Here is a 13,352-nt window from a genome sequence, read left to right as displayed (position 1 = left end):
CTTGAAATAATTTTGAAAGTTAGTATTCTGATGTCACCGGTAGATGTTGCTCGAAGCACAACAATGCCTACGTCACGACAAATTTCACAGAGTGTGCACAGACTTGGGGTGCATTCCTTTCACCTCTCCTGGACATGTTCCAACTGTTCTGTCCTGGTTTTATCCCCTCTCCAGATATCGTTAGACTTAGCAAAATTATTGGTTTTAAGGGTTTGTAATGTTTTGTATTGAGATACTTACTTGTCTGAACTTTATTGTTAATGAAAATGTTCACGAACTGTGAAGAAAAATCTCACAAATGAACAACAAGCAAACAACAACAAATTGGATGTTGATTGCACGAACCGTGCACGAGAAAACAAACCAAACCAAAATTATAACGGTCACGTGGTATACCAATGTCTGTGACATTGAAATGGGAATATCCCCTCTAAAAATAGATTAGACCTTGTCTGCTCAACGTTTTTTTCTCAGAGGCCTGTGGCTTTTTAAGAGATACGAAAAATGCATTTTGTGGTATTACAAACACCAGGATTACCAAAAAACACTTCAGATGAATGGAAATATATATTCTAAATAATAAACAGTAAGTAAAGTGCAATTTTATTTGTGAAAAAATGGGTTTAATAGCGAAAAACAATGGCGTAATGGTCAACAACTAGGGCGTGTCCCTTTAAGAGAATGTTACCCACCTGTTCATCATCAGAGAACTGTTTCCTCACAGCTGTCACAAATGCTTGGCGGAACCTTCGGTAATCAACGTCGTTCACCATGCGACGTCCATACAGCCAGAAACACTCATGTTGCCATAGCAACAGTATGTTTTTCTTTGGTGCACCTGGTTGCTGTGACAAGCAAAGGTTTCTGGAGAGAAAAAACAAAATATGTTTGAGAATTAATAATTGGCTCCCATATAAATAAATAAATATATGCATTGTGCACAACAGTCATGATTTTTTTTTTAACTTTCTTAAAAGACTTTCTTTGATATTGGACTTATTATATAATAATTTCCTTCAGAAGTAGACATACTTTTAGACAAACATATTGGGATTTAAAAACTTTCAAAATTACTTTAAACTTATTTTTCATTGTGGACTAGCATGTTAACCAACGCCTGTACTAATAACACTTTAAACCCAAGTAATAAACTAAAACAAGTAATCAATGACAATGAAATATGCAGTAGCACAATACATGTAACTTGTGGCAAAAGACAGAAAATCATATTATAGTCCATGCAGTTTTTGCCATGAGAAAAATCAAGGTGAGCTTAATTAAGATCACTTTCTGAAATGGAGGTACATGTAGGTGTGCAATATCTCTTTTCATCTCTATTTATTATCCATATGGTTCAACATAACCGGGTTAATAGTAATTATACGAAGCACACATGTAATAACAAGTGTTATCATCCACGTGGTTCAACATAACCAGGTTAATAATAATCATACGAAGCACATGTGTAATAACAAGTGTTATCATCCACGTGGTTCAACATAACCGAGTTAATAATAATCATACGAAGCACACGTGTAATAACAAGTGTAATGACATCATTTTGGGAAGCGACGTCATAACGTGACGTTGCTTCTCCAGTCCTAGCTCAGACTATACATTTGAAATATGACGTTATTCATAAAGAAAACAACAATAATAATATGGATAATAAAGAAATTATTACCCTCACGTGTGAATCATACTGATTTTACGAAACTCGTGCCAGGATTCATGTATTACCCTCGCTCTCACTTGGCCAATACTAACATCCTGACACTTGTTTCATAAAATCATTATAACACACAACATCTCTATATATTAAAATAAATATGTGATTCATTACTATTGACATGTACTAAATACTTATTTTAACAGTGACAATATTTGGTTTTAACAACTTAAATTATTAGTTTCTAACATTGAAACAAGTGTAACTTATGTAACATGTAATATTACTGGAAAAACATGTTAGATGTTTCAAGTATATCAATTTTAACTTTGTAGTCAAATTAGCTAAAGAATGCAACATACATATCATAAAGATAAAAAAACAGATTATTGAAAAGTGTGCTTCAAGGCAACCAAAATTACACTTTCCTAAAATCATTTTACATAGTAACAGCAATCAATCACTCACATTTCTTGGCAAAGACCAAAGTCGGCAGCATACAATGTATGTCTAATATCTATTAAAAAATATTATATAAATCACCTGAACACATTGGAGAGATCTCTGATAGTGAAGATGTAGTGACATCTCTGTGAGGTTGGCAGGAACATGGTGCGCAGTCGATCCTGTAGTTCTACAGTGACGCCCACTATCAGGTTTAGAAGTTGCTTTGTAGCTTCCTCCACTTCTCGGAGAATACCCAAACCCTTCAAACAAAACATTAAAAAAATAGAGAAGTCATATTTAAAATATTTGCAGTTTGCTTCTTCTTTTTTTTTGAGATTTGACTATATTAGAATGTAAACCTGTTACAAAAAAAAAAAAGCCAAACAAATAACCATTTATAAAATATTTTCATATCACTTATTCTTATTTTTAGGTCATACTATGCTAGAATATAAATAAAATACATTGCAAAAATAGAAACTGTGAAGAGTGCAAGTCAACTGTTTTTTCAACCTACATTCAGCCCTATATATATTCCTTTTTCACCCACATTATTAGGGTCAGTCAATTTGTGTAGGTATGGTCAAGTTCCCAGAAACAAACCATTTCTTAAGGTACAAGTGCTATTGTCCATCCTTTACTAATGAATCAACAGGTGTACGCTGGGTAAAGACAGTCGAATCTATAGTCTATGGTTTTGTCAGGATTAGAACTAGCATAATGCCAACCAGATCTTCACTTTGGCTGTTCTGTGATGGCATGTATTTTCAGATAACTGCTGACTTAACTGATGAGTCAGCATTAACTGGCATGTCTACACTGAGCATAATAGATAACAGCAGATGGCAGACCTGAGCCTGAAACAAATTGAGGGGTGTGATTCATTGCTTCCCTAGCTTGGATATTACCACACTGAACACTGATATTCAATCCTTTTATGGTACCTTTTTATTAATTATTTAAATGCTAAGGATAGCTAAAAATTATTCTCCTTGAACTATTCACAGGGGAGTAGTAGCCAGCCTGAGTGATAGCTACCATTGATAACAAGGTTTGTAATTACAGCAGCCAGATTTTATCATAAAAATATAATTTTGGTACATAAAACATCTTAGGAACATCTAACACAAAACTAACTAACAGAACACAGTATACATCTAGTGTGTGTGGTGGATGTTACCTTCTCGTCATGGAGATGCAGTGTGCTGGTTGCCCTGGACTATCTAATGTAAAACTAACAGAACACAGTATACAATGTCTAGTGTGTGTTGTGGATGTTACTTTCTCGTCATGGAGATGCAGTGTGCTGGTTGCCCTGGACTATCTACTGTAAAACTAACAGAACACAGTATACAATGTCTAGTGTGTGTGGTGGATGTTACTTTCTCGTCATGGAGATGCAGTGTGCTGGTTGCCCTGGACTATCTACTGTAAAACTAACAGAACACAGTATACAATGTCTAGTGTGTGTAGTGGATGTTACCTTCTCGTCGTGAAGATCTATCTAATGTAAAACTAACAGAACACAGTATACAATGTCTAGTGTGTGTAGTGGATGTTACCTTCTCGTCGTGAAGATCTATCTAATGTAAAACTAACAGAACACAGTATACAATGTCTAGTGTGTGTAGTGGATGTTACCTTCTCATCATGGAGATGCAGTGTGCTGGTTGCCCCGGACTATCTAATGTAAAACTAACAGAACACAGTATACAATGTCTAGTGTGTGTGGTGGATGTTACTTTCTCGTCATGGAGATGCAGTGTGCTGGTTGCCCTGGACTATCTACTGTAAAACTAACAGAACACAGTATACAATATCTAGTGTGTGTAGTGGATGTTACCTTCTCGTCATGGAGATGCAGTGTGCTGGTTGCCCCGGACTATCTAATGTAAAACTAACAGAACACAGTATACAATGTCTAGTGTGTGTGGTGGATGTTACCTTCTCGTCGTAAAGATCTATCTAATGTAAAACTAACAGAACACAGTATACAATGTCTAGTGTGTGTGGTGGATGTTACCTTCTCGTCGTGAAGATCTATCTAATGTAAAACTAACAGAACACAGTATACAATGTCTAGTGTGTGTAGTGGATGTTACCTTCTCGTCATGGAGATGCAGAGTACTGGTTGCCCTGGACTATCTACTGTAAAACTAACAGAACACAGTATACAATGTCTAGTGTGTGTAGTGGATGTTACCTTCTCGTCGTGAAGATCTATCTAATGTAAAACTAACAGAACACAGTATACAATGTCTAGTGTGTGTGGTGGATGTTACCTTCTCGTCGTAAAGATCTATCTACTTTAAAACTAACAGAACACAGTATACAATGTCTAGTGTGTGTGGTGGATGTTACCTTCTCGTCATGGAGATGCAGAGTGCTGGTTGCCCTGGACTATCTACTGTAAAACTAACAGAACACAGTATACAATGTCTAGTGTGTGTGGTGGATGTTACCTTCTCGTCATGGAGATGCAGAGTGCTGGTTGCCCTGGACTATCTACTGTAAAACTAACAGAACACAGTATACAATGTCTAGTGTGTGTGGTGGATGTTACCTTCTCGTCGTGAAGATCTATCTAATGTAAAACTAACAGAACACAGTATACAATGTCTAGTGTGTGTGGTGGATGTTACCTTCTCGTCATGGAGATGCAGAGTGCTGGTTGCCCTGGACTATCTACTGTAAAACTAACAGAACACAGTATACAATGTCTAGTGTGTGTGGTGGATGTTACCTTCTCGTCGTGAAGATCTATCTAATGTAAAACTAACAGAACACAGTATACAATGTCTAGTGTGTGTGGTGGATGTTACCTTCTCGTCATGGAGATGCAGAGTGCTGGTTGCCCTGGACTATCTACTGTAAAACTAACAGAACACAGTATACAATGTCTAGTGTGTGTGGTGGATGTTACCTTCTCGTCGTGAAGATCTATCTAATGTAAAACGAACAGAACACAGTATACAATGTCTAGTGTGTGTGGTGGATGTTACCTTCTCGTCGTGAAGATCTATCTAATGTAAAACTAACAGAACACAGTATACAATGTCTAGTGTGTGTGGTGGATGTTACCTTCTCGTCGTGAAGATCTATCTACTGTAAAACTAACAGAACACAGTATACAATGTCTAGTGTGTGTGGTGGATGTTACCTTCTCGTCGTGGAGATCTATCTAATGTAAAACTAACAGAACACAGTATACAATGTCTAGTGTGTGTGGTGGATGTTACCTTCTCGTCGTGGAGATCTATCTAATGTAAAACTAACAGAACACAGTATACAATGTCTAGTGTGTGTGGTGGATGTTACCTTCTCGTCGTGAAGATCTATCTACTGTAAAACTAACAGAACACAGTATACAATGTCTAGTGTGTGTGGTGGATGTTACCTTCTCGTCGTGAAGATCTATCTACTGTAAAACTAACAGAACACAGTATACAATGTCTAGTGTGTGTGGTGGATGTTACCTTCTCGTCGTGAAGATCTATCTACTGTAAAACTAACAGAACACAGTATACAATGTCTAGTGTGTGTGGTGGATGTTACCTTCTCGTCGTGAAGATCTATCTAATGTAAAACTAACAGAACACAGTATACAATGTCTAGTGTGTGTGGTGGATGTTACCTTCTCGTCGTGGAGATGCAGTGTGCTGGTTGCCCCGGACTATCTAATGTAAAACTAACAGAACACAGTATACAATGTCTTGTGTGTGTGGTAGAGTTACCTTCTCGTCGTGGAGATGCATTGTGCTGGTTGCCCCGGACGACTCTGGCGTGAGGAAGTGCACGTGCAGCAGTGTGGTGAAGATGGTCTGTAGCTCATGGCTCCTGTGTGACACATGCAGGTGATACAACAACACAATACAACAACATCCATACATACATACACTGACACAAGGGTCAACATATACTGAACACCAAAAGAAATGCAAATTAAATGTTGAATTTTAATTAGGAATTGACGCATATTGAGATTTATGACAATTACAGGTTGATATACCGTTTATTATTTCACAGAGTAGTTAAGCAAACCTAGTCTAATTACAAACTAACCATAATCCTGATTTGTATTTCCTTTGATGTTCAGTTTATAATGTATTGAAGGCAGACAACCAGAACTGGTTATGTCCAAAGTTTTGGTTTAAAAAAAAAAAAAATTTTAACGGTTTCTTAAATTTCCGAAAAAAGAAAGCAAATTAATTTTTAAAATCACATCATTTTGCAGTACTCCTATTACATATATCTGTCCTTCCCCCAAAAATGTACAACTCTCATTTTTACCATTTATATGATTTTTCAAACTGTTTACTATCTACTTCATAATACTCAGAAATAAAGATAATGCTACAACTAGTAAACTAGTACAGGTATGTACATGTATAAGCATATGTGCAACCAGTTGTGTCTTTAAGTATTTCAGTGTAAAAATTGTGTAAATATAACACTAAACACCTATTAAGTCTAATCATGCAGTGATCAAACTACACATATAAAGGTAAAGTGGTTTTATCAATATTTATCTCATTAATAAAGTGGACTGGAAAATAAAGTCATAGGTTTATGTAAATGCTTTTCTACAAGATGCCATCAATTAATACAATACAGACTCTACAAACAATAATCATAACAGACGCTATATCACTAACATTGCAACCACTGCACATGCAACTATAGTCTGTCCTATCCTCCTACAAACATATTTTCTTGTAAATACATGGTTAATTTCAGTTTAGTTTAACATCAGAAGAAAAGTAAAAGTGTTTTGGAAATAAGCAAAAAAACCTCTATTTTTGTGTGCAATTCAGAAAACAATCAGCTCTGAAATAAGTAACTTGTAGTAAATTTCATAGTATGAAAAACAAAGCATTACCTGTGGAAACGACTATAGAAATACTGGATGCCAACGAACAACGAAGTCAACATTTAAAAATTAAAACTTAAATAATTTTATTTCAATACCATTTTAAAATGTATATTCAGTGCAGCATACATAATAAAGCACACATACCCTGGATATGGACAGCCGAAGATGGAGAAGTGCCGCAGTAGTCGCTGGCTCAGTTTGGGGACGTCAGCGGTCACCTGCGGGTTGACGGTCGTCACATAGGTGACGTTCTTCACATAGCGCCAGGCATGTGAGCTCGGGCTGTAGAAGCCGCCGTCATCCAGGTGCTCTCGAACCAGTTCGGTTGCTGTCTGGTGCGAAAATTTGTCAACCTAGAAAAACATTAATGCATTATCAAATTTGAAATATACATGTACATGTTTTTTTAATATCAAATTATAATATATACCTCATCAAGTAAAGTCTGCAAACATATCATATGAGTAGGATTTGTCTTTGCTCATAAAAAAAATATATATCGCAAGTAATGGAGAGATTAGTATAAATTGTATTGAACCAGTGGAATGCTAACATCCAGGACTGGTCATGTCCAACATCATAATTTTCAGACAAGTTCTGACATTTTTTAAAAATCGAAAATTTTAAGAAAATAAAGCAATTTTATTTATTTATTCAAATTGTATAGCTTTCCATCCTGCCACACCAAAATCATCTGCAAACTTACGTCTGAACAGCTTTGCGGATGATTTTTGTTTGTTCATACCATGATGAATGTAAAAGAAATAAGAGGTAATCCTTAAATGAAATGATACACTGGGATGTGAACTTGGCAATAAAGGGGGTGGGATTTAGCTCTGTCACTTGAGTGCTTGCTTGAGGTGCTTGCGTCGCAGGATCAAACCACCTCAGTGGATCCATTCAGCTCATTGGGTTTTTTCTCGTTCCAACCAGTGCACCACAATTGGACAAAGGCCGTAGTATGTGTTTTCCTGCCTGTGGGAAAGTGCATATAAAAGATCCCTTGCTGCATTAGAAAAAATGTAGTGGGTTACCTCTGATGAATACGAGTCAGAATTACCAAATGTTTGACATCCAATGGCCGATGATTAATTAATCGATGTGCTCCAGTGGTGTCATTAAACAAAAACTTTTAAACAAACCTTTTGGTAATAAATCAAAGTTATCAAACAGAAACCACCACAATGTGTCTCACCTGTGCCAGGTTCAAGTCGTCAATTAGACAGAGAAGTCGTTTGTTTCCTTTCGGCACAAACGTCCGGCTGTGTTTCCATTCCAAACGTTCGTCCAAACGTTCGTACAGCATGTGTGAATTGGTGAATCTGCAATTATAGTAATTTTGTGTGTGAAAACAGGTGAAATCCAATGTTATAATTCAGAACTGATCAGGAAATGAGTAACTGAAAAATAAACTGAAATAAGTTGCACAAAAATATTCAGTGTAAAACACACCCATAATATGAAAATTCGATAAATAAAGAACTAGTTACTGTTTAAAGATTTTTGCTTTATACTGCAAAGGTTACAACCACTTATGTCGCAAAGCTCTGCCTGGCAGAATTTGTTATATCTTAAAGAGAGTAATCAGTTAGTCTATTTTACCTGCAGTTTTGCTATAAACGTGTTATTGTGAATACAGCATCAATTCATAAGTCTTTTGCAGTATGCCATCATAAAACATATGTGACATTTTCTTTGTAACATGCTGAATACATTTTATCACCCAAAAAAAATTACTAAACTCCAATTAATTAATTAATTAATTAAGAAATATATAAATTTTGTAATCTTTATCATGACACAAAATATTTATTAGTATATACTGTACTGCATTAACCATAAAAACGTATGCAGTTGAAAATATAGTCTCAGTAAAAGAGTCGAGTGAGACATCACAGTACTGCAAGATTCAGGGGTGGGAATTGGTGAAAAAAGAGGAAATCTAGAGGGGTTCCAGAAATTCTTGAAATCCTAGGTTAAAATCTGTGCCATCTGACACATTTTGGAGGAAATGACGATTAAAATGCAAAGAAATGCAATGTTCCATGAGAGGAAAAGAGCTGATCCGAGGAGAATTCCCACCCCTGAAGATTTAAAAGTATAAATATTAACCTGTTGGCATAGATGGTGAGTGACAGCACCTCAGCTACCTCTCCCGAACAGACCGTGCGGATCCTCTCATTCACGATCGACGTCTTCCCACACCCGTTCTCCCCGACAAGCATCACGGGTCTTCCAGCATCAGACAACAGGCCCAGTAGGTGAAGAAGTTGCTGAAATATACAGAAACAAAATAATGAAATATTTCTTTAACGACAGCCAGTCTTCGCCAAGAAAGGCAAGTGATCAATTGTGCTCCCATCCACACTCGCCTCAAAAGTTTTAGGAGTGGCACATTACTGCCTTGCAACAAACACTGAATACATTTTATTTGAAACTCCATGTGATTGCTCGCCTAGGACTATTTAAGTACCGTGATCTTCAACTTGTCTTGATTTTCCTCATGGCAAAGATTGACACCTCTTCATGTGTGATGGTGGCTAAATATCTGTTAACTTTATTGTAAATTCTTAAATATTCACAGCTGTTTAGGGATGTTAGACTTGATTACCAACTGTCGCTAATTAAACTTTCATTTGTTTTTATCTCTGTCCTGTATCAAACAAAACAATTGAATACTCACATCCACGTGAATAGTGTGTACAAGAGATTCTGATGGGATTCCCTCGTGAGGTGTTCCAGTGTACGATGGAACCATGTCGGCCCAGCGGCAAAACTCGTGACTCTCACTGTCAACCACATAGTCAAACACCTGCAACAGTAATGTTATAAATTAAACATCAGAGGCTAGCTGTTCAAATATTCGTCACAGGCACCTCCACTTGTATATGGCTGGAGAACAAAACATAGTAAATCCAGGCTAGATATTTTAATTAAAATTAGTGTTTTTACACATCTCAAAAATAAGTATTCTAACAACAAATAGTAAAGCAAAATGGTGAAAAGATAAAAATGCAGATACACTCAGAATTTTACATCTTTGTGAGCTAGTTAACTGTCCATGACACTTGGAAGGATATACATTGTATTTATTATATCATCATTTAATAGTTTGGTATAAATCAGGTGCATGTACACCAAACAGTTCTTCATTAATAGATATAATTATTGTGTAGTTGTAAACACTGACCGTTCCCTCCTGTGGGTAGTCGATGAATTCACCAAACAGTTCCTAATTAATAGATACAATTATTGTGTAGTTGTAAACACTGACCGTTCCCTCTTGTGGGTAGTCGATGAATTCACCAAACTGCTCTCTCCACCAGTTGCTGAATGACTCGCGGTTCTCCACGGCCAGCGTTCCTCCAAACGACCAGATACACGCGAAGTTGAAGTATCGCTCGTACTCCAACTCATTCAGGTCAGGGTACGGGTTCAGAAGAGTCTACAAAAAGTAAACCATATTTTAGAGCTTTAATTTATTCTCAACTACAGCAACAATTCTCATCATTTACATGGTTCAACATAACTGAGTTAATAAAAATCATACAAAGCACACATGTAACAACAAGTGTAATGACGTAATTTTGGGAAGTGACATCATAACATGACATTGCTTCTCCAGTCCTAGCTCAGACTGCATTTGAAATATGATGTCATTTCGTCTAGTTGTGGTTGAAACATTTTGAGGTGGCCCTTGTTATTCATAACAAAAATAATATGGATAATAAATAAATTATTACACTCACGTCAGGATTTATATATTACCCTCGTTCTTGCTCAGGCAATGCAAAAATCCAGACACTTGTTTCATAAAATCAATAAAACACACAAGCTTGTATAATAATCTCTATGTATGAGTTAAAGGTACATGTATATGAAATGACTCTTTATTAGCAGATCTAAGGGGACAGAAAGAATTTGCATAGAAATAATTTATGGTGCTTTGATTTCCACATAAGACAACTCACCTCCAACAGACTAGACACTGAGCGCACCATGTTGTCTATGACAACTCACCTCCAACAGACTGCACAGTGTGCGCACCATGTTCTCTATGACAACTCACCTCCAACAGACTGCAGTGTGCGCACCATGTTCTCTATGACAACTCACCTCCAACAGACTGCACAGTGTGCGCACCATGTTCTCTATGACAACTCACCTCCAACAGACTGCACAGTGTGTGCACCATGTTCTCTATGACAACTCACCTCCAACAGACTGCACAGTGTGCGCACCATGTTCTCTATGACAACTCACCTCCAACAGACTGCACAGTGTGCGCACCATATTCTCGGGCGTGTGCGAGATGATTCTCTGGTACAATGGGTGCTGGTTCTGCTTCTTGTCGAACATTGCTGGCTGCGTGCACATCGTCAGGTAGTCGATGATCTTCTCAATGTACTGGTTACACAGGATGAACAGCAGCTCGCTGTCAGTGTCGCCCCGCTGCTCTAACCACTGGACCAACATCAGCTTCCACCCGACATCGCTGGTGCTCATTGCCAGAACTCCGACGTTCGCCAGGAGAGACGGGCTCAGGTGTTCCAGACTCTCAAGCTATGTGAAAAAAAAAAAAAAAAAAACTTCGATCGAATTCTCATTTCATGAATATTTAACCTGACCTCTCACCGTGTGCATCTCTCCATCCCTACAAAACAAACTAAAACAACACCTGCTCTATAAATAGAAAATTGATACTGTAAACTGATGGCAAGTGTGTTCTGTATTGTGATTTATTAATTACATTCTTTTTCCGGGATAAAATGAAAATAACACCTGGAAAGCTAATGACGTCATTAAAATGGGACAAGTTGATGGTTCAATTTTGTTTAAATGACTTGTTTTGCATATTGATACAGTGAAATATGCTTTATCTGTATTGTAATTGAGGGCCTCTGGAGGCTCTTTTTTTATATATAGTACTTGCATACAATTCTTTAATTTAAAGCCACGTGTTTGAAAGATACATATTAGGTACACTTCATTTACTGCTACAATCTTCATGGAATTTAAAGCAGTCTGGTACACACCTCCCAAATGAAGCGGAGTGTGTCTGGCAGGACGATTCTCTCGTTGTTGGCCAGGACGATGGACCCGGTGTTGTTCAGGACGTTCTCCAGAAGCTCCAGCTGGTAGGGATCACCCTGGAAAAACAACACCAGAAAACTGTACAAAGAGTAAAAAATATTTAATTTATGTAACATTCTCTAGAAAGACCAACTGGTAGGGATCACCCTAGAAATATAACACCAGAAAAATGTACAAAGAGTAAAAAATATTTAATTTATTGTACCATTCTCCAGATGTTATGGAAATTAATTCTTTAAATGTTTCATCTGTCAATAAATTCCTGTAATGTAATTTTTACTATATTGTGCATAAAACATCTGCAGGATCCTACTCAAATTAGGATGACCATTTTTTAGCAGAACTAGGGTAGTCAAAGATGCTTATCATTATGTCTCAAATTAGTAGCTTAACCATCACCCCCAATTTTTGAGAGAGTAAGTGGTTGTAGGTATAAGTGTGATGTGACTGAATCAAATATTTAAAAACACAAAGTGGCAATTGGTAGTATTCAAACCTACTGTACCGATTCACATGACATTTGACAGTCCTCAACCTCCACCACTTGGTGAACCAGGTCTTCCACAAAAATGGAAGCCCAATTAACCATAGTTAAGAAAGCATGCTGGCAAACTTGGTTCGAAACTAATGTAACAGTTTGTATTAATATACAGCAGACAATATACAGACCTCTCCATCGAGCTGCATCACCTTCATGGATGGTTTGGCATTGAGGTCGTAGTTCTGGTTGGCCGGCTGGATACAGAACTTCCTCAGCAGCGAGGTCAGAAGACCTTCCTTCCACTCCCTGGAAATGAGGAAAAACACCATGGCTATTACATTTTATGTATAGTAAAATCAGACCTGTCAACCTTTAGTCAAGAGAAAGCAGGTGGTGTGTGTTGAAAAAGCAGGAGATTTTGTCAAAAAACAGGAGATTTTTTTAACTGCACACGATTTAACACAAGTTTTTAAAAAAATAGTACAATAAGTTATATGAACACTACATAATGTCATGTATACTTGTCAACCTTAGTTATTGGCATTAAAAAAGATAATAATAAAAAAATAATAATAATAATAATAATTTAAAAAAAATTATATATATATATTAAATTTTGTTTTAATTATTTTTAAATATTATTATAATTTAATACATATTTTTAAAAATAACTCTTTTATCCAAAAATCTTAACAATAACAAATTTAAACATTAATTAGTACATTTACGGTATTACACTTACAGGTTGCATCATCGTTATTTGTGTTTTGTAAAAAGTAGACCCAGAC

The 13,352-nt window shown here is 36.7% G+C and overlaps 1 protein-coding gene across 1 annotated transcript in view; it reads right to left on the bottom strand.

The window, feature by feature from the left end:
- Positions 1-13,352, bottom strand: part of LOC121386037 (dynein beta chain, flagellar outer arm-like) — a 152,912-nt gene that overhangs the window by 63,411 nt on the left and 76,149 nt on the right. Inside the window, 11 exon segments of the mRNA XM_041516835.1 lie at positions 693-864; positions 2,213-2,376; positions 5,851-5,953; positions 7,134-7,342; positions 8,185-8,311; positions 9,102-9,262; positions 9,673-9,801; positions 10,264-10,434; positions 11,253-11,552; positions 12,026-12,139; positions 12,753-12,870. Of these exon segments, the coding sequence (XP_041372769.1) occupies positions 693-864; positions 2,213-2,376; positions 5,851-5,953; positions 7,134-7,342; positions 8,185-8,311; positions 9,102-9,262; positions 9,673-9,801; positions 10,264-10,434; positions 11,253-11,552; positions 12,026-12,139; positions 12,753-12,870 (1,768 nt within the window).

Source organism: Gigantopelta aegis, chromosome 12 (assembly GCF_016097555.1).
Source record: "Gigantopelta aegis isolate Gae_Host chromosome 12, Gae_host_genome, whole genome shotgun sequence".
Lineage (NCBI taxonomy): Eukaryota > Metazoa > Mollusca > Gastropoda > Neomphalida > Peltospiridae > Gigantopelta > Gigantopelta aegis.
The sequence above is the reverse complement of the archived record's forward strand: the minus strand, read 5'-3'. Positions and strand labels throughout refer to the sequence as shown.